Source organism: Solanum tuberosum, unplaced genomic scaffold (assembly GCF_000226075.1).
Source record: "Solanum tuberosum cultivar DM 1-3 516 R44 unplaced genomic scaffold, SolTub_3.0 scf00051, whole genome shotgun sequence".
NCBI classification, from domain to species: Eukaryota; Viridiplantae; Streptophyta; class Magnoliopsida; order Solanales; family Solanaceae; genus Solanum; species Solanum tuberosum.
Window position 1 is genome coordinate 447,222 of NW_006238978.1, and position 21,302 is coordinate 468,523.

Genomic DNA, 21,302 nt, shown 5'->3' on the forward strand with positions numbered 1-21,302 from the left:
CTTGTTAAATCTTTAAAAAAAAACAACTAAAAGGGCCCCCCCCCCCCCCCCCCAATTATTTAATTTTATCTAATTGCACGTCGTAGATATGGTTATTTAGAGTCAAGATTTGATTAAGACGGTTAAATAAAGTACTATATTATAGTTCATATTTTTAATTAGGATGAATGTTAGGTTTTATTCTTAAAAATTAAAAGCACCCACGATTTTCAATACTTTAATCAGTCATTATATTTATTTATTAATCTATTTTGTGAATTGTTACAAAAGAATGGATTATACATGTCATGATATCACTACATTCTGTCTATAATAATAATACTAATTCCTTCGTGATAACAACGTTATAGTGTTGATTAATTAATTAGTTGAGTTTATGTTATGTCTATCGATAATGTAAAGAATTTTTATGGGGATAAACTAATTAGATTTATCTATTTATAACAAGTAAAATTTCATATTAATTATGTTAAATATAGTAATTTGAAAAATAAAGTAATAATTTGTCATGATCAATTAAATTATATTAATAATGTCATCCTTTTATATAATGTCTCGTGCATATAGCTAAATCTTATATGTGTTAAAGTAAAAGCAATACCATCTAATAGAATATTAGTGCTAGAAAATTTTGCAATAAGTAAATAAAGTTTTGATGACTAAAACATAACTTTATTATTTTTTATGCAAATTAATATTTATTTCATAATGATACGCCTTAATTTCAATTAACTGGGATCGATTATACGAACTTTCATTGTTTTATAGATCATATTCTCCATTCGCTTGAACACATTTTTTGTGTCACTTCAGCATCTACAAATATATTTATCCAATTTTGAAAAAAAGTGTAATTAAAAAATATGACTAGTCATAATTTAAGTGGATACTTATGCCTTAGAAAATGACATTTTATTTCATTTTTTTCTTTCCTTTTATAATCACACAAGAGAATCCTTAAACTCATCTCTCTTCAGTCTAATAAAATATTATAATTGAAATAAACAAATAATTTAACATAAGTTACTTTAATTAATTAGTTGAATGGTGCCAAATGACTTAACCAATGACCAAAGTGAGAACTAACAATATTTGATTTGATTATAGCTAGCGTGTGGTAACCTTAAGCTTTTCCACTTCTTAATTCGTTTTTATTTATTTAATAGAAAAGAAAGGAGTATATAAAAAGTATATAGCAAATTATTTTTCCCACATAGTTCATAATAACCTAGCTACTTTAATACTCGGATAAGTGTGTCGCTATTTATTTAATTTTATACAAGTTTAAGGGTTTACTTGTGCACACAATTTTTTTAATAGGTAATTGCTAATCTATCATTAAAATGATATATATTAGCAGATGTTGAACCATATTCGATTAGTACGTGTATTTATTTCTTCACATTTTGAACTTTTTTAGTGAAAATCGTGACTTCGCCACTATTTATACCACGACAAAGATAGCTTTGAGACGCATGTGCACGGGAAGAAGCCAACTCTAGATTTCAGTGACTTTAATGCTCGATCATGTGAGTGACACACATGAATCTCATAAATTGACTCTTAAAAACTTTAGAAAATGTTCAAGGTAAGTATTATCGAGATCAGAATGTTGGCCGGCGTAGGAATTGGTTTACTATCTTTACCATGACAAAGATAGCTTTGAGATGCATGCACATGGAAAGAAGCTGACTTCAGATTTCAGTGACCTTAAATGCTTGATGATGTGAGAGACACACATAAATCTCATAAATTAGCTCGTAAAACTTGAGAAAATATTCAAGGTGATCAAGATCAGGGTGTTGGCGTAGGGTTTGGTTTACTATCTTTACCACACCAAAAATAGCCTAGTTTTGAGATGCATGCGCATGAGAAGAAGCCGACTCTAGTATTCAATGACTTTAAATGCTTGATCATATGAGTGACACACGTGAATGTCATAAACTGACTCGTTAAAAAAACGAGAAAATGTTCAAGGTGAATATCGAGATTAGGGTGTTGTCGTGTGAAGATAGCTTTGAGATCGATGCATGCACTGACTCTTAGAGTAATTTACCTAGATAGTCACTTATGTTTGGGAAATTACCTAGAAATATCACGTATGTTTGTTTTAGGACTACAATATCACCCAACTTTGCCTATTTTCCTCAAAATATACTTGACACAAAAAATACATTATCTCTCTCCTACTAGGATGCCATGTCACATTTTTTAATTTATTAATAATATTTTTTAATTCTTTAAATGACAGCTTGTTTAATGTATCTATAAGAGAGCATTAATTCATTCTCTATGAAAATCTAGTTACTTCAATTTTATAGCGAAAATCTTTATCCTATGTTTCATTTACGAGTATTTGCTGTTATATCCATACAAAAATTTAGTCTTGCTGTCGAGGAAAAAATTAAACTAGTTACTTGAAGCTGATGAAGAAACAATAAATTTAGTTGGATATTTAGAGATAAACTAGATATTAGAAACATTGATATTAACACAAACTAGAAATATCCGTTGCTTGTTCATGGTAAAAAATCAAAGGTTTCTTGTTCATGGTAAAAAAAAAGATTTTTACACAAACTATAAACATTTGTTCAAAGCTTGGGCAGATTCAAACAATAGAAATATCTTATTAAAAAACAAGCAAGCAAAAAACCCCTAAATTTTAAGAAAATTACTCCAATATCATGTTAAGTATTCAAATTATTTCACAATTTACACTTTAAAAATAAAAGAATCAGAAGAAAACTTGAATTTTGCCTCGTGGTTATTTCTTTGGTCATCAAAGGTATACAACGGCTCAGGAGACAGTTCCTTATGCAAATTCATTAATTTATTCCTTGAAGAACCGGAGAAAGCCACATATTTTCTTGAAGAATCGGAGGAGCTCATATTAGAGTTCCTTATGTAAATTTTTTTTATTGGGTATAATATATGGATTGTCTAAATTTTTTTAAAAAATTGTTAATAATAATAATAAAAAAGAATAATGTGACATCGCATCCTAGTAGGAAAGAGTTAATGTATTTATTGTGTCAAGTATATTTTGAGGAAAATAGGTAAAGTTGGGTGATATTGTAGTCCTAAAACAAACATAAGTGATATTCCTAGGTAATTTTTCAAACATGGGTGACTATTTCGGGAAATTACTCCTAACTCTAAGTTTCAATGACTTTAAATACATGATCATGTGACTGGCACACATGAATCTCTAAAATTAGCTCGTGATAATGAATCATGTGGATCTAGTTCGAAGGAAAGATAAGCCAGTATGTCGAATTAAAAAAAATCAAACCTAACACACCGGTTATAGCAAAGTTCAAAACGATTAACCAATTTATTTTAGAAAAAATTGTATATAATAGCAAACTATTAATTCTAATTAAATGCTATAATCATAGTTTGATTTAATTGTATCCCATAGCAAACTGTTGATATTTCGCCTCTCTCCTGGTGAATCTCGCTCACCACTCTCGTTCTCACTGGGCAGTCTACCTTGCTTTTCTCGCTTTTATACAAACACAAATGTATAAAATGTGTTTGTGTTTGTATAAAGCGAGAGAATATATATATATATATATATATACATATATTTTCGTTCCCCTCTTCCAGATCTCGCTCGCCACTCTCACTCGCCTCTCTCACTTTATACAAACACAAATGTATACATTGCATTTGTGTTTGTATAAAGCGAGAGAAAATTGTATATACAAATACAAATGCATATATTTTCGTCCTATACACTTATGATTATACAAATATGATCTTTCCTTGTTTAGTTTTCTTTTGTCTTTCTCTCTTTCTCGCTTTATACAAACACAGATTATACAATTGATCTTTTGTATATGTATACCGAAACAGATTATACAATTGTTTTCTTTTGTATATATGTAGCGAAATATACATCTTTATGTTTGCTATGGAGCGCAATTATGTAAACTATAGTTATAACATACAAATATGATTTTTATGTTTGCTATATGTGAAAGTTGCTCTTTATTTTATCTCTTCAAAATGATGAATTTTACACCACATAATGAATCTAGGAAATAATTATTAATATGAGAAGAGAATATAAATATGTCATAATTTAGGTCATATAGGAAAATATTTGACTTTTTAGCATAGGTTAACATATACAATATAAAATATGAATTCAAAGAACTTAAGTACTAATTCATGTTCATGAACTTCTAAGCTCAAATCCTAAACATGATATACAATTAAACTTTTAAATAGAAATAAGGTATAAAACATGCTCTCTTTTCTAATTTCTAATAAATTCGAATCTTAGAATCCTTTTATAATATATATTTTTATTGGAAAAAAAACTAATATTTGCTTCCACCACTTCAATGCAATTGTTATCCACGTCTACACTGAAATTGTTTATATAAGGAATAAGGTTTAATATATAATTAATCCTTCAATTTGCATTTAAATTCCTTAATCTCACATTTTTTTTATCCTAATCAAATTATTAATTTAAATATATAATTGTACCATTTATACAAAGTCACTTTATAGTTGAGTGGTGTCAAATGACTTAGCCATTGGCCTAATTAAGTTATATGTACCCCACTTCTTTAAATTATTAAATATGTAAAAAAAAAAAAGTAAGCTAAATGATTTTCTCTCCCACAATATAATTAAAATTCATATATATTGTGGCCACTAACATCTCATAAAACCACTATTACCCTTTTCCTACTTTTATGTTATCCATTTTCCATCTCATTTAATTTGTTTACTATATTAAAAGAAATAGCGACGGATAACTTTTAATTTTGTTGTTGAACAAAAAGAATTTACCGTTTATTCTATTCAACGACAAATTAGCAATTACCTATCAAAAATCATGTTAACTATGGGTTATATGTTTATATAAGTGATAGATTAGCGATGAAATCATAACTTATTCCTTTATTTGTTTATTTATTTATTTATATATAGTTGATATTAAAATACTCCGTAGAAGATAATAGAAAGATGATATATATTTTACAATTTATATGTATGAGTTCATAAGAATTATTTAGAAATGATCATTTGTAGAAGATAATTTGTAAAAAGAGGTGTTATTTTTTAAAAATAAATAAATAAAAAGAAAATAGAGATATAAATAAATTGAATACAAACAAATTCAAATTGTCAAATCTAGCTAGGTGCATCTAGACAATTAGTAAGAGGACAATTCAATGTTCAAATACAAATTAATAAAGTAGTGATACAAAGCATGCTTTCTTGTCAAATTATTTATTAGTTGAAAATAGGAATCTTGAAACCTTTTAATGATAATCTCTTTTATTTAAATAAAATAAATATAAGGGATAAGGGTTTGAAAAATACCCCAACTTTGGTCAGATTTGCTGTTGCGATACTAAACTTTCATGATGACCTATTACCTCCCTAGACTATTTAATATTGTATTTTAAACATATATATTTGCCCACGTGGACATAAAAAATAATGCAAAATTATAAATAGTTATGTATCCACGTGGACACATATATACCTTTAAAATACACTATTAAATAGTTCAGGGGTAAAAAATACGGTATTAAATAGTCTTGGGAGGTAATAGGTCCTTATGAAAGTATAGTATCGCAACAGCAAATCCGACCAAAGTTGGGGTATTTTTCAGACCCTTATCCCTAAATATAATAAGTAAGTTTGTCTCTCCACCAACTAATTTGTGCAATTATATTATTTCATTTGAAAATTGTATCCACACCTAGCTTGTAGTTGTTTATATCTTTTAAGAGTCAAAGGGTTTCTATATATATATAAATTTTTTTTTTCACTCGATATTTAATATTTATAATAAATTTGACACAATTTAAAATCGCATTAAAACGTATTTATAATGATAACGCTTCCAAAAGTAGTCTTTTTATTATAATTATTTGTTAAATGGCCTTCTATTCATGGTACATGGGGTCTTATGATAAATGTCAAACAAAAACGAAGTAGAAGTCTAAAAAGGCATTAGTGACAATGAAGCTTTATTTAATTTAGGTAGTGTATATAACAATATCTAATTTCAATATTTTTAAATTAGATTAATTTGAATTTATGTCGTGTAGGATATATTAAAGATAAAAACTGCTTTCTCTGTTAGAAACTTCTCTATTATCATGATTAGGAACAGAGCTAACACGATGAAATTAATAAGATTCAAATTAAATCCTTGCAAATAGGATAAAACAAAAAAAAAAAAAAATCTGATTATATATAAATTGTTGAATTCCTCTAATATAAGAAAAAGTTGTTTATTCTATCGTAAATGTTTTAAATTTTCTTTTATGAATGTCGGGCTTTGCTATTGATTAGGGTTGGTTAAGGAAAAAGAATTTCATTTATCCCGCCACAATTAATTTATTGATAAGTACAAGTATAATATAAGGTTTGACCTATACTCAAATACAAGTTTATCTAAAAGACTATTATTTTACAATCAAAATATTGCTATTTCAAAAGCAAAATCATCCTTTATCTCAAACTTTCAACTTCAAATGATCAATTTTTTTGTCTTCATTTGATCCAAACATGAACCACTATACTTTTTTTTTAATGGATTATCATGAAGACCAATATAAGTGTATAATCTTTTATCTTCTTCTATCCATATAAATCATAGAGTCAAAAATATTTTCTAGTATTGTCCAAGCAAAAGAAGGTGAAAGTTAGAGTGTACATATAGATAACCTTTTTCACACCACTAAGGGAACATAGTTATTGGGACAATGTAGACCAATATAAGAGAGACATCTATAGAAAAATATAAACTTTCCATTGAAGAGTCTTTTCTAGTTCTTGTAGTGGACTTTGAGTGTATATATGTATATATATTTAGTTTAGGGCTTAAATTCAAAATCTTTAATTTAGTGTGAAGAACCTTATTAAACTACTTATAATATGTTTTTTTACAATACAATTTCGAATTAGTCAGGTTAGGAATTCCAAACACCGGATGGTTAGTCAAAAAGAGAAAGAAGGCTATTGTATCTAGTTTTTAGTCTTAACTTTTAAAATGTTTTTATTTCTTTCTTCACTAGAGAAAGTGAGAGTGAGAGGTATTCATTTTTTGTTTGTTTTCAATTAGTGTTTGGTATCTGTATTTGAATCTTAATTAATTTGGATTCGTGTTGCGTAAGGCACATTAAAGGGCAAATACACTCTCTCTCAAGTTTTTTCCATTTCATGATTCAAATAAAAAACCTCTGATCAAAAATGAAAAAGTCTTATCCATTCCACCATGACCTTTTCACGAAGAGAAGACATTCATTTGGTATAAAATTGGTCTGTGATAATCTTGCAAAATATCCCACAGGACTTGGGGGTATATTGTTTGCAAGATTTTTTGCAACTATTTGTAACTTTTCAATCTTGAAATGTAATTCAATTCTGACCAAACCTTTCTTATCTTACAAAAGATTCTTTTTCTTTTCTACCAAAAAATTGGGATTTATTGGAATTTCACTTGGGTAAATATATCTTTCAAATTTTTTGGTAACTTTGGGCCTAATGTATTTGGGCTGGGTTTAATCTCTACACATCCAAACACCACAAGGACCAAAGAGCTATTAGGCCTTATTAAGAACTACTAAAGGCTACTGGGCTTTGAAGGCCCATACATAACTTTGAGGTCCATCCACTCTACTTATATTATCCGAATTTGGATTAGTTGGGATTCAATACTATAAAGATATGACACCTACGTCTTACTTGAACCAAAAGCTGCTAGCTCATGAGGGGAGATTTGTCCCGTTCATAAGGAGATCAATTTTTTATTCCTCTATCGATGTGAGACTTCTTAACACTTTCCACAAGCCCAAACCTCAACTGAAGCGTGAACAATTATAAATGAAGGCCCAACATCAATGAATCCAATAATAAATTGGGATGAACCAAACTCAAATACAAGGTAAAGATGTGGGAGTGTTAAAAAGTTCCACTTTGTTGAGATATCAAAAATTAGTCTCCATGGACTTGAACAAATCTCCCGTCGTGAGCTAGCAGCTTTTGGATCATTGAATGTATCTTTGGTAAGAAATCCCACCTCGATGGAGAGATTGGAAATTAGTCTCCTTATATAAACTTGGACAAATCTCTTCTCGTGAGCTAGCAGCTTGTGGATCGTCAAATATATCTTTGTTAAGAAATCCCGGAGATTATATGGATGATTTTGAATTCAAACACAAAGATTGTGTACTATTTTGTACTCCCTCCGTCCCTTTTTAGTTGTCCACTTTAGAAATGACACACAGATTAAGGCAACAATGATTAGCATAGTGAAGTTACAATTTTACCCTTATGACAACTTTTCACTTCAAAATTACAACAATTTATTTGAATTCAAGTGAAATAAATTGGAGGGAAACAACATACACTTTTACAATTTTCAAGAAGTGTAAATAAGGGTATAATAGGAAAAAATTTGTTGTCCTTTCTTGATTTGTCAAAATGGACAATTAAATAGGGACAACCAAAAAAGGAAATATGGACAAGTAAATAGGGACGGAGGGAGTACATTTTTTCTCAATAAATTTCAACTAACATTACAGCTTTAAAATCTTTAAACAACCACCCACTATTATTAAAAAACTACACAAAATTTCAACTTACAGTGAGTTTACTTCAATGGCGACTCTGTATAATCTTTCGTTAATCATCAAGAATCCATCAAATGAAGATGAATTTCTACTTGTTAAACAAAACCCACCTGCTAAATTCAACGATCCTGAATATGATTCTTTTTCCGATTCCCCTTTATGGGATTTGCCTTCTTCACCATTGTTACCTCTTGATTCTCCTTCAGATAATCAATTTTCCATACAAGTCCCTGAATCTTGCTCAGATGAGGTTGATTTAAGTAAATTTGATCTTAATTCAGCGATTCATAAGGTACCCACGAAATTTTAGTAACTCTGGTTAGCTACGTGAACTTTTACTTTATTGGTTATGTTCGATTTCACACCTTGTAATCCCCTCGTCCATTTCCCCTTCCCTTATTCATTTATTTAAATAAAATCCTAACTTGTTTGAGATAGAGTCATAATTGTTGTTGTTGTACCTGGGGCGGAGTTAGGTAGGATCGAGGGGTTCATCTGAATTCCCTTTGGCGAAAAATTACAATTGTTTATATATGGTTTATGTATGGAACCTCCTTTGATTTCTTCGTGTGTTTAGTTTTTCATATTTTGAACCCCTTAGTGAAATTCCGGCTCTGCAGCTGGTTGTATCTGTATTTCTTGGTTATTGGGATAGGCAAGAAATGTACTTTCCTTACTTAGTTTACTCCTTTTATCTAAAATTATGGACTTTTAAGCATAGGGTCAAGTTTTTTTACTTTGGACGTGAATTCGAACAGTTTGCTGTATTTTGTTAAGAATCATCCTGAATAGTTGCTCACCAACCACTTGAACTAAAAATAGCTGACAGATGTATAATTGATATTTAGTAGGTGTAATCACCTCTGCATAATCTATTGAACAGTAAATCCTGTCAACTATTTGTGTAAAGAAACCTTCTTTTTTTTCCGGAAAAAATGTTACAAGTCAAAGTTTCTAAGAATTGATTATTAAGGATACTACCTCTACTTATACATTTGCCGGAAATTTTCATAGTATAAAGGTCCTTCTTTTACTGAAAGAATGTAGAATTTCTTGGTGAAATGAATACTGAATTGCTTTCAGCTTACTGCTGTTGCAGATTTTATCCTTTCAATATCTGGATAATCTTGGTGGATTTGTCATTTTTAAATGATTAGTTATGAAATTTGAAGTTTAATTTGACGCAATGAGTATATGTACTCTCTGTTGGGGCTTACTGAACTATCATTACCTTCATTATTCTTATGCCTATCATAATTATTGTTATCATGATCATCATTGTTGTAATTGTTGTAAGATCGCAAGTAGACTTCATAAAAGGTATGATACTATTTCTTATGCCTATCAGAACTGTTTAAAAGAGGCTCGTCTACATATGCTGCAGTCTATGCATATGCATGTTTTGCAATATGGAGTTGTTAAAGCTTGTAGGTGATGATTATTGTAGGTTCTAGAGCAAGTGGAATTAGATGATATCCCAGTTGAGTGGAAATTCATGAAGTATGTACAGGAGCCTGAATTTGGACCAGGATTGCCAGTAAAGACGGTCTACATCATTGGAACTTTGGGTCCTAAAAATGGAAAATTAAAGGGTTCGACCAACTTCACTCAGTTCACATTTGACTTATCTTTTTTTCAAGTATCAGTATGAATACTGCTGTTGTGATTTAACCAGGTCTTACGTTGTAGTCTTGGAAAGGAGGATCAATTGCCTTCCAATGTGAGCTTGCTCTTAGTCCAGTTGTAAGAGCAACATATGTCGTTGGAACTTCGTTAGTTGTAATTTCCAACTGAATTAGAACAAATTATTACCAACATTCTTGACCTGTTTTATACTTGGTCTTTCCCAAAAGTGTCCCCTTTTCTTAAGCAGAAACCTTATGTCACTCTTCACTACTTTTAGAATATTGTACTGCTATGAAAATTAAAAGCAGCCCTCCTTTTATCAATTATCTTTATCGAATTGCAAACTTGTCAAGAAGTAATCTTAGATCTGCTTTAGGTGCGATAAATATTTCAGAAAGGCTATGTCATGTCAACTCTAATCTTCATCTCTATGCCTAACCAAAGTAAGGCTATAAAACTGAGATGGTGTGGCTTAATTGGTCGTTTGTTGTTAATAATCTAACGAGGTATACTACCAAAGCATATTTTCACATATAATGCAGGTTACTAATTTTCAGAAGTGTGATCTATTGTTGGAGAAGCATGGTTATTCTTCTACAAATATAACAGATTCGTTTTCGAGAGATGGTCTGATTAGACTGATTTCCTAACTGAATCTGAATAAAGTATTTGTGAAATCAATTAATGACCGCAATCTTTATCTGCTATCCACATTTGCTTTAACTTTTCGAAAGGAGAAAGCATGTGGTGTCAAAACTCAGTTTGGTTGGAATTTCACTCTCTATCGTATCCCAAATGTGCAAGTCAAATTTAATGGATTCAGTATATAAGACTCTAGGGGTTAGAAACCATCATACATGTTTTTACTGCTTCATTACCTCTTATTGTCTATTGTGTATCTCCTCGGTGACTGAGAAATGACAACTGTCCTTCTACATAGAATTTCATAATGATAAACCTGCTTTTTTTCTTTTGTATTTTCCCAAATGAAATAGCATCCATAATTTCTAATGGTTATGAATGACGAAATTACCATCTTTTTTATACCTCCCCTGCTCTCCTTTTTCCTCTAGGGATGATTGTCGAGATTGTAACATGGTAACTAACATTGAACAGATGTTGAGTTCTGCAAGTGGATGACCACTGAAGGATGCATTAGTATGCTTGCTGAAGTGAAGCCTTGCAGTGACCGTGTAGGATCAATGGTGGTTGTTGGTCTTCTGAATGATTCAACAAAATCTGGGACATGGAAAATTCCTCCCACCTTGAAATGTCAGGTTTGTTATTATGTCTTGTGCTTGCTGACCTGTCAAAGTTTTTTCATTAAGAAATGAGAAATGAATAATACATGGACAACTAATGGTATTCCACATAATTAGAGGGACTAGAAGTATCATGAAAAGCATAAATACCAATTTGACGCTGATGTTTCATGGGACGGGACCTAACTAGAATTTTTCTGAAAACGTGAAGTCAAGAAAGAACTTAAGGGACACTCTATCAGAAACTCCCTGATATGGTCATTCATTCTCATTGTTCTTTGTTTTCGAAAGCTGATTAAGTCAGCCAGAAATTGTTCATTCTGCACAACTTTGGTGGCTGTTGAGACTTGTTGAAGTGTAATCACTAAACTTCATTTGAGATCTTTACTCTGAAGTTTCTCTTAGTTGCACAAGCAGTTGAAATTTAATCTATATATAAGATGTCAACTCCAGAAAGAGTCCTCAGTCTGATAAGCAACGAATATCAAACTGTTTTGAACATGTAGATGTGAAAATTTTGTATCTTTGATTCTTTTTACTATCTTAAGGACAAAATACTGACCAGTAGGAGCTGATGTTTTTCTCATGTTGCAGGAGTATCCTCTTGGTGTTAAAATTATACCAATGGAAAGTAGAACAGCTAAGCCTTTTCGTACCACAAACTTAATCGTTTTCCTGCCTGAAGGTAATGCTAGTGAGTGTGATGATGGTTTTATCGCTCATGGGGAAGCACTCATAGTAGACCCAGGATGCAAGTCTGCTTCATATGAACAGGTTAGAGCTAGTACATAATCTACTTCTTACTGTTTTTTATAATGTGGAACGAACAAATGATATTTTCCCGGTCTTAGAAGTGAAGCCATAGAATGCAGAGAAAAATCCACTCAAGCAACTACTTTCACATATTTTGGTCTTAGGTGGATTGGGTGTAACAATTTCCTTTACTAAATATAGATGCATGTGGATTGTTGTACACTTGTTGGTACATTTCTTTTGAAGTGCGAGACTTCCAGAGGCCTAACAGCGTCTTTGCAAATTCTCTGAAGATTGGTTGACTATAACTCTATAAGGGTCATGTAAACAAGCAATGGAGGCAAATTATAGTAAGATACCTGAGAGAGTAAATTCTGAACAATTGTTGTAGGAGCTGTGTTCGCTTCTGCTGAAGAATATTGGCCAAAATGTTCCAAACTTTAGGTGACAGTAGATAACAAATAATTAAATAGACCCTTCACTATCCAAAAATCTGTCTTTAGCAATTCCTGAGCAATTGACATGCTTCTTATCTCCATGTTGCCAAGTTTCCTAGTTTCCTGTATGTTTGCTTACCATATGTCTTAATGATACACCTTTCTGGCTAAAAGCCTTCTTTTTAAAACCTATGATCTTCCTTGCCGATTATGCGATGCTTACATTTTGGATAAGAAAATAGTATATGTGGTTTGTTAAAAGAAAATGTCAATTAAGTTTTGTCACATTCAATAGCAAGAAGCAGTAGAGGAGGTAAAGCCGAAAATATTTGTTCAGTGTTTGTACATTGAATAGCTTTACCTCAGCAATGGGTTCCTGCACATGTTTCTCTTTTCTTTATGTCTTGGTAATCTGTTTAGGAGTGGTTGAAACTCTTTTTATGTTTCTTCTCTTTGTTTTCGTCTTTTTTTCTTTCTTGTAATTGGTTCTGCCTCTTATGCTGTTGTGACATCTCGATGCTCTGATGCTTGGATTACCAGCTCAAGGAAATCATTGCTGCTTTGCCGAGAAAACTAGTCGTCTTTGTGACACATCATCATAATGATCATGTTGATGGTAAGCAGCTTTCACATCCAGGCCTGGAAACTTTCCTCTGCTTAGTGTCACAGCCTTATGCTATGCACAACATTTGATTTTTCTCACACTGATGTCATCATACTCATCAAGGGTTATCTTTGTGTATTTTTCTTTTATTTAAATGATCTTTCTTGAGCCGTCTGGACAAGACCTACTTTCCACGTAAAGTTATTACAAGTTCCATTTTCTCTGTATCTGGCCCTTTATGTATTGGAAAAAATTAGTGCTCTTTTTGCAGTTATGAAAAAATTTCTTTCTAGACATTTAGCTGGCTCGTCAGCAACAGTTGGTTGACTAACTGCAACATGGATTTATTGGATGTCTATTTCAATAGAAGCTGGGAAAACATCTATAACATGATGAATAGTTTCTTTAATTTTGTTATCTAAAGTATTATTCTCCATACTTTTTTCACTAGACTAATCTGGAGGTTTTGTAAGTAATTTCTGAAACATAAACTTGTGCTCCATGTGCTTCAGGTCTTTCAGTAGTCCAGAAGTACAGTCCTGATGCTCGTCTTTTGGCTCATGAAAATACGATTCGTCGAATTAGAAAAGGTCAGCAAATTTTCAATTCTGTAGAATAGTAAGTGTCTATCTTGCCATAACTAAATCACCTTTTTGTTTAGAGAGCTACGCTTTTACTTTACGTCCTAGGCTTTTCTAGAAGTTTTATCTAGCTTTTTAGAAGATTTATTTGTCAGTAGAAAACATAAAGAACTTCTAGTACTTATTGTTATATAATCATTATTTTTATTTTATAAATGATATTGGCCTAAGATGAATTTAAATGGAGTAACATGATCAATGAGGATTCGTATAGCCAACCATAACCTGTTTGAGAGTGAGGCGTAATGTTATTGTTTAAATAGCTAGCAAGGGTTGTGGGTCTATACCCTTTTTTGGTCATGAAAAGAAGAGGGCGAACTATTATAATGAAGGATGACTTTTATGTTTGTCCCCTGTTGTTAAAAGGCAATTGCTTTTCATGCAAGAATGTATTTAATAACTTCTCATTTTGACTAACAGGAATAGTTTCTAGTTGATGACTCTATTAGTGTACATTCAAGTGAGCTTAAAATATACACATGTTCATGCTCCATTTACATCTTATTAATCTCACAGTATTTGTGAAAGTGAAATATTCTTTATCAAGTAAATGCATTTAATAACTTAAAAGTAATTTCCATGTGATGCAGATGATTGGTCTCTCCCATATGTTTCAGTTTCTGGATCTGAGGAAATTTGCATTGGCAATCAGAAATTAAGAATTATCTTAGCACCGGTAATCTCCATTTATATCCTAGCTTCCTCTGATGAGAATCAACACCCCCATGAAATTCTGTTTTATACATTCATTATTGTTGATTCTCTTCTGGTACTTGCTTCTTTATTAAAGGGATTCATGGTATTACGAGTAATCTATGCTTAGATTTAGAATCTGTAGGACTTTTGCTTGAGAAAAGAACCATCCGAGATTCTCACTGGGAAGAAAGCTTGTCATATCTATAAAGTCATGTTAATAGAATTTTATGACATTGATTGTTTTTTAAGTAATGAGATTGACTGTTGTGCTACCGTTAAAACATCTTTACTAGAGCATGGTGAAGTTGTGATTGAACTTAATACTAGAAGTTGTAAGAAATGAATCAAGTTAAAAGTTATCTCCTAGTTTCTGAAATGGAATTTTCTTTGAAATGCAAGTAATCTCTTAGTTTTATATCCGTGTTTACTCAACCTTCCATGTAAAACATTCCAATTGTCTTGTATAATTTTTTCTGGAATTTTAACACGTTCTTTTGGTGACAATATTGTGATTCAGGGTCATACAGATGGACATATGGCACTGCTTCATGTTAGTACAAACTCGTTGATCGTAGGGGATCATTGTGTGGGGTAAGGTATGTTTGATCAAGAAACTTCATATCCTTTAACAAATGAGCATTTTCAGTTGATAAATAATTTGTGGACATGCTTACCAATTTTAAATGTAGCTTCCCCCCAAAAAATATAATAAAAAAAATGTAGTTTCCTAGTCCTTTTGAACAATTTTTTTTAGCTTTTCTATGATGATACGGAAAACAATCTGTTCAAGAAGTCTGTGATCAGTGGCGGAGCCACCTTACAATTAGTGGGTTCATCCGAACCCCCTTCGGTGGAAAATTATATGATTTATACATGGTTAAAATAATTTTTTAGGTATATATAGTAGATGTCGAACCTCCTTCGGCTACTTCGTGTGTCTATTTTTTCAGATTTTGAACCCCCTTATTGAAAATCTTGGCTCCGCCACTGTGTGTGATTGTGTTGACCTACTTTGCATTTGTTTGTCATAGCTTCTATCATTTCTTCTCCTTTCTTATAAATTACTAATTTGATGTATCCCTTGGTTTCAGCCAAGGAAGTGCTCTCTTAGATAGCGTGTCTGGTGGAAATATGCAGGTAAGTTAACATCAGCATCTCTATGCTTCTTTTTGTCACTCTGTCATACTTGGAATGCTAATTAGAAGATGAGGATTGGTCGTTGGTGTCTTAACTTTTGAAACCTGATTAAAAAAAAAGGATCCGACTGTTCAACCAGAAAACCCACCATACTTTTCTTTTCCCATATAAAACTCATTTACTTGTTTTCATGTCAATGGGCAAGCCTTTCTCATGCATTCTATTGACTTTCTTGAATAGCCTTTTCCTTCTCTCTTTAGCTTTTGAAACTTAATGTGAACTAGCACCTCTACTCAAAGCAGTGAGAATTAAGACTACACCACCACATTTTTCATATTCAAATTTATATCCAATTCTAGATTGTTGTTTCAAATCAAAAAGATCAGCTATGAAAGTTTTTAACAGTTTGAGTCAATTGAATGGCAATCTAAATCTAGTATTGTGTTTGTTATGGGTACTTAGAGGGTGAAACTATTATGTTCCTAATATTGTCTTCCACAGATGCTTTAATCTACATTCAGGTTCCACTATTAAAATTTGAAAACATCTACTCTATAACCACTAAAAACTTGCTTAAAAAGTGAATGAATTTCTTGCTGCAAGGGATAGGGGTTCAACAAGAGTGCGTAGCTGAATTCTGTAAATCTAAATTATTAATATCTACCTTTGGTAGATTTATATATCTTTTATGACAATGCTCATTTTATAATACCTTGTGACAATACTGAATGAGATATGGATTAAAGCAAGTGGGGGTTGGTGTTTCAACAAAAGTGCATTTGTGAATTCTGTAACTTAAATTACTTTCTAGTTTTTCTAGTTCTATTTTTATTTTCCGATCATGATTTTTGCTCTTTTCAATAATACCCTTGTGAATATACAGAAAAAAAGATTAGGATTAGAGCAAGTAGTAGGTGGTCATATCTGTTTCTATTATCATGTTCAACTATAACTTGGTTTTTCTCTTCTTTTCGAAATTCTCAGTATTGAAACTTCAAGTTTTTATACAGGATTACTTTCAGACAACATACAAATTCATTGAGCTCTCTCCTCATGCTTTGATTCCAATGCATGGAAGAACTAATATGTGGCCAAAACACATGCTCTGTGGGTATCTCAAGTATGTAACTCACACCTCTTATGACATATTCCATATATGCTTTCACTCAGAGTGCCTTTTCTGTCTATCAGCTATTGGCAAAATCATTGCCGAAGTATATGGTTAACAATTATGCAGAAAACCTGCATGTTTCCTTGTTGCTTTCTCCCACCATGTAAATCTTGTAGTCTTGTTTTATTGAACATTATGCTAATATATGTCATAAGCTGTGAAATTTGTTCAGTTAGTTTTATGTTTATTGACGTTGTCTAAGACAGATGTGAATCAAATTATCATTCTCAAAAAATGTATAAAACAAATACACTGATAGATTCAATTGATGCACATCTAATTTATTATTATTATCTGGGATTGTCAGAAACCGGAGACACAGAGAATCAACCATCTTAATGGCCATAGAGAATGGTGCCAAAACATTGTATGACATAGTTGCTTACACTTATGCCGATGTTGACCGAAGCCTCTGGTTTTATGCCTCATTAAATGTGAGACTCCACGTGGATCATCTAGCAGTCCAGAATAAATTACCAAGTGTATGTCTTCTTTGTTCCCTTGTGATTCAACATCAATTCATTATATGTCAGAGCTTATATTCATGATCACTCCTGTTTCGGATGTCAAATTTAAGGATCAATAATAAGCTTACTAAAACTGGCGCTCCTCTTCGGAAATCTATGACTCTTGGTTGTCTTAGCAGCTTTGAATGAGCCTCTGTTTACTGTCAAAACTGTCGGTTTCATAGAATTATGGTCCATTGAGTGTAGTAGTTCAAATTTTTTTTGTACCAGTTTTCACATTAACTGATATGCATGCTTATGTTTCTTGAATGACTTAACCATGAAGTTCATATAATTGCTTTCCGATCATGTGGAAACTTTTGGTGATCCATAAAATTAGATTCGGCCATTTGGGCCCCATAGAAAATAATTGACGAGAGATTTCATGCTTGCCAACACCTTTGAGTGCTGATTTGCTCCATGTCTAGCTTGAGTGTAGATGTAGGTGCAATCATTGGGCCATATATCAATATGCCTTTAGTAACTTAATTGATTAGTATCCCAAACTTTTCTGTGTCATGTGCAGGACTTCTCTTTAGAAAATTTCAATCGCAGTTGTGCTGAGTTTGCTGGCATGGTGCATAAAATATAAGGGAACTTTCAGAAAGGTGACCCCTAAGACCTGCAGTTACCTTTCTTCCATTAGGTTGGATGACTACTTAATTTCCTTGTAATAGCTAGTTGGTACTGCCTACATACATTTCATCAGATACAGTCTCGAATGTAGATCACAATCTCAATTATGCACGACTACCTATTTGTTTGTGCACTTGGTTTTTATATTTTCGAAGGGCCTAAGAAGTCATTTCCTTCATCGATTTGCAGGATTTTTCAATCCAAAATTTTCAGGCAAGTTGTGGGCTGCGTTTCCTTTTTAGGTGGGTATTGGAATACTCAAGTAGTGCATTCTCAATAAAGCATCACACTGTCAGAGTGGCTTTACTAGTCGGTACTGGAGCTGTGGCCATTGGTTGCTTGGCTGTATCATTCTCCAGAAAAAAACAAACTTCTCTCTAGATGATGCATACAATTCTTGCTCAGGAAGGCAGAATTCGTCAAGGAAGTTAATTACCGGCTGGTTCCAGGTCATCTTCTCTCTCATTGTACCAGAAGCTCTAGGAGAAGCGTGAAGATGTTTACATTTGCTGTTTTTAGTAGAAAAGACTCATTGATAGTCTTGTGCACATAATTCGCCATAATTGTTCTGCATTTCTGATATTTCTTCGTGATTAAAGAAAGCGATTGGATCAATTAGAAGTGTAAGACAAGATTAGTGTTAATTGATCACACAACTTCTGAGACAGTTATAATAGAAACCATCTTTTGTTTAGCAGTGCCTGTTATTTCATTGATGAGTGCATCTTTCACTTGAAGTGCCAATTATTGAGCCAATGGATGTGGATTGCTACAATTAGGGATTCATCATCTACTATATACCAGTATATACAATGTCATTTTTGGCTAAAGGGGGTTCGGATGAACTCCTTCCGCCTCTCTAGCTCTGCCCTGGGGCAGGGTCGTGAAGTGTAAGTTTTGTGCATTGTAGGTGTATACAAATAAATACACCATCAGCCTTAACATGCATTAACATGTATGCGTTCATAATAAACATGATTAGATAGTGTACAACAACAACATACTCAGTGTAATTCCACTAGTGGGGTCTGGCCAGTGTAGAGTCTACGCTGACCTTACCCCTACCTTGGGAGGTAGAGAGGTTGTTTCTGATAGACCCTCAGCTCAAGAAAAAAACATATCAAAACAGATACTATAGAGAACATGACAGAAAAAAAAACTTTCTTCAAGGCTCATAATTGCAGCTTTTTACTTTAACTGCAATAAAAACAAAAACCACACCTTGCCTCTTTTCATTTCACATTTTCTTCTTGCCCCATGCTAACACTTCCCATGCTCCTTTGCATTTATTCCTCATTTTCACTCACTTTATACATATCATAAATTGAGACCTTTTACTATCACTTTATACATATGATTTGTGAATGACCATTTTTTTTTAGAGAAATGAGTTTCCATCTTGGTACCACCATCGTTCTTACTTTATCTGTCTCATTTTTTGTACTACTATTAGGCTTGTTCATCAATTATCAATTCAGGAAGATTGTTATCTATGAAGATTTCTACTTGCCTCATCAATCACCAATTTACAATCTCTCCATCTCTACACATCTTGTTTGTAACTCTTCTTCGTCTCATTCTAGTTCCAATAGGACCATGGAGGAGTTGAATGATGTTTGGCACTCGATGAACGATGAAGAACTTATGTGGAGAGCTTCAATGGTACCTCAAATAGAGAAGAACCCGTTTAATCGAATCCCGAGAGTGGCATTCTTGTTCTTAACAAGGGGTAGATTGCCATTGGCACCTCTTTGGGAGATGTTCTTTAAAGGACATGAAGGGTTGTTCTCAATATACATTCATACTTCACCAGATTTCAACTATGAACCTCCTCCATCATCTGTGTTTTATAAAAGAAGGATACCTAGCCAGGTTCAAGTGCTTTTTTTTGGCATTTCGTTATGATTAAGCAATAATAACATACCGAATGTAATTTCACAAGTAGGGTCTGGAGAGGGTAGTGTATAAGCAGACATTAGTCATTACCCCTATCTTGGGAGGTATAGAAAAGTTGTTTCTGATAGACTCTAGGCTTTTTCTTATAATCCATCTGGTATCTGAAGTCCACTAGCCCAACTAGTCTAGTTTCGCGCCAAGTAGGCATTTCCTACCAAGAATTTCTCCATTTGTAGGGCTCGAACCCGATACAACTGATTGACAGGGTAGGAAACCCAACCATCCCACCACCCGATACATCTTTCTATGATACCCTCCTCGACGTTATTGGTCTATAGTACGATAAAAATTGAATAGCTTCGATCTATAGTTATTAGAAATGCAAGGAATAACTACTAATCTGTCAGTATATATAAGTTAAATCTTTCTGAATCGTGTGTATCGTTTTTTGTTTTCCAAAGGCAGTGCAATGGGGAAGATCAACCATGATTGATGCAGAGAGAAGACTTTTAGCAAATGCACTTTTAGACATTTCCAATGAAAGATTCATATTACTCTCTGAATCATGCATTCCTTTCTTCAATTTCACTACAATCTACACTTACCTCACAAATTCCGACCAAAGTTTCCTCGGATCATTTGACGATCCGAGGAAAATAGGTCGTGGTAGGTACAACAAACGTATGTACCCGAACATAACACTTTCCGATTGGAGAAAAGGCTCACAATGGTTCGAAGTACATCGCAAACTTGCAGTAAAAATAGTCTCTGATGTGATGTATTACCCTGTTTTTAAGAACTATTGTGTGCCACCATGTTACATGGATGAACATTACTTGCCTACATTGGTGAATAAAGTTTGTCCAGGATTAACTTCGAATCGGAGTGTTACGTGGGCTGATTGGTCAGCTGGTGGCTCACACCCGATGACATTTTTGAAGAAAGATGTGACAGAGGAGTTTTTGAAGAGTGTTGGGAGTGAGTTGAATTGTAGTTATAATGGAAAGATGAGTTCAATATGTTTTCTTTTTGGGAGGAAATTTCATCCTAGTACTTTGCAACCTTTACTTAGGATTGCACCAAAATTGCTTGGTTTTGGTTGATATCCTTGGGGAAAAAAAATTCCCTCCCCCTTTTTTTTTCTCCCCCCCCCCCCCCCCCAACCCACACCCCACCCCCTAGCAAGGAGGAACATAGTTCGCATGATTTCGTGAAAGAGTTTATGTTATATGCATTGACATCATAACGAGTTTCCGGAATATCGGATTAGGTTGAAAAATTGGTCTTTTATATATAAAAAAATTTGAAATTCTTACATTACATTT

At 32.7% G+C, this 21,302-nt stretch overlaps 2 protein-coding genes across 4 annotated transcripts; both read left to right on the top strand.

Moving 5' to 3' along the window:
• Nucleotides 1-8,532: 8,532 nt before the first annotated feature.
• Nucleotides 8,533-18,775, top strand: LOC102583044 (uncharacterized). Of its 3 annotated transcripts, none has more exons than XR_001473083.1 (13): nucleotides 8,533-8,904; nucleotides 10,060-10,204; nucleotides 11,355-11,515; nucleotides 12,095-12,274; nucleotides 13,231-13,306; nucleotides 13,807-13,884; nucleotides 14,526-14,611; nucleotides 15,149-15,222; nucleotides 15,723-15,768; nucleotides 16,779-16,888; nucleotides 17,247-17,421; nucleotides 17,972-18,091; nucleotides 18,271-18,309. XR_001473083.1 is itself a non-coding variant. In XM_006344091.2 (13 exons), exons 1-12 carry the CDS (start codon nucleotides 8,641-8,643, stop codon nucleotides 18,035-18,037), a joined length of 1,461 nt encoding a protein of 486 aa, XP_006344153.1. In that variant the 5' UTR covers nucleotides 8,533-8,640; the 3' UTR covers nucleotides 18,038-18,053; nucleotides 18,271-18,775. The 3 variants fall into 3 exon arrangements, 2 of the variants coding, with proteins under 2 accessions (XP_006344153.1, XP_006344152.1); XM_006344091.2 differs by having other exon boundaries at nucleotides 17,972-18,053; nucleotides 18,271-18,775; XM_006344090.2 differs by lacking the exon at nucleotides 17,972-18,091 and having other exon boundaries at nucleotides 18,271-18,775.
• Nucleotides 18,442-21,080, top strand: LOC102582712 (uncharacterized). Its single transcript, XM_015307258.1, has 3 exons — nucleotides 18,442-18,530; nucleotides 19,665-19,953; nucleotides 20,439-21,080. The coding sequence occupies exons 2-3, from the start codon at nucleotides 19,678-19,680 to the stop codon at nucleotides 21,078-21,080; spliced, it is 918 nt and encodes a 305-aa protein (XP_015162744.1). The 5' UTR covers nucleotides 18,442-18,530; nucleotides 19,665-19,677.
• Nucleotides 21,081-21,302: the final 222 nt, after the last annotated feature.